At 41.2% G+C, this 932-nt stretch overlaps 1 protein-coding gene across 1 annotated transcript; it reads left to right on the forward strand.

Moving 5' to 3' along the window:
* The first annotated feature begins 207 nt into the window (after window positions 1-207).
* Window positions 208-932, forward strand: LOC120189833 (UDP-galactose/UDP-glucose transporter 7-like). The gene is made up of 3 exons (XM_039193005.1): window positions 208-520; window positions 572-766; window positions 892-932. The coding sequence occupies exons 1-3, from the start codon at window positions 208-210 to the stop codon at window positions 930-932; spliced, it is 549 nt and encodes a 182-aa protein (XP_039048936.1).

The following is a 932-nucleotide window of genomic DNA, read 5'->3' on the forward strand; positions in this document are numbered from 1 at the left end:
TTTCCTACTCAACCTAAGGTGCCAGGAGGAATCTCTCTGCTAACCAGAAGGCAGAATTCCCCGAATGAACCATTGAATGCAAATCCTGCGAACTCTGAAGCGGTTTCCATTTATCCGTAGCAATGCTCACAACCATATCATCTAAGTTCATCGATCTACTACAGAGGCCATTTTGGAGATTTTTCTTTCGACTTACCCGGATACACCATGGCCCTAACTTCTGTGTTTTTTCCAGAGTGTTTTTTCCAGACCATGTACCTCGTGTTGGTGGAGAAGTCTGGTGCAGAAGAAGGGCTTTCTTCAATAGAGACAATGTTCTATAACAGTTTTCTTTCTCTTCCATTTTTGCTATTTCTCATCATAGCGACCGGAGAGTTCCCGAATTCTTTGGCATTGTTACTTGCAAAGAGCAATTCTTTCTCCTTTTTGTGTACCATAGTTAACTATGCTCTAACCACAACCGTTGTCGGAGTACTCAAAGGTGTTGGATCTACGACACTTGGCTTTGTCTTGCTGGGAGGTGTTTAAGTTCACGGTTCGAACTTAACCGGACTGGTCATAAACACGGCAGGCGGGGTGTGGTATTCGTACGCCAAATATCAGCAAAGGAATATCAAAGCCGTCAAAGTGATGTCGGATTTGGAGTCGCATCGAAAGAATCTCTTTGCTGGTGAAATTCAGATTGTGTTAACTCCAGATGTGATTGGATTTGGATTTGCAAAAGGGGCAATTCAATCTTCGATCTTTATCACAAGCAGTGTCACAGGTGGCAGCTTTCCCTTTGCACATTTAGCATACCTTAATTTTCATATTTTGGCTTTGGCATTAATTGATTTAATTAAACATATACTAATGTTAATTGGATTAATTTTGCCTTGACTCTATGATTAGGTGCTGTTATATTTCCTAGATTGCTTGCCTGCAATATGTGA

The sequence above is a fragment of the Hibiscus syriacus genome, unplaced genomic scaffold (assembly GCF_006381635.1).
Source record: "Hibiscus syriacus cultivar Baekdansim isolate YM2019G1 unplaced genomic scaffold, ASM638163v2 tig00004072_pilon, whole genome shotgun sequence".
Classification (NCBI taxonomy): Eukaryota; Viridiplantae; Streptophyta; class Magnoliopsida; order Malvales; family Malvaceae; genus Hibiscus; species Hibiscus syriacus.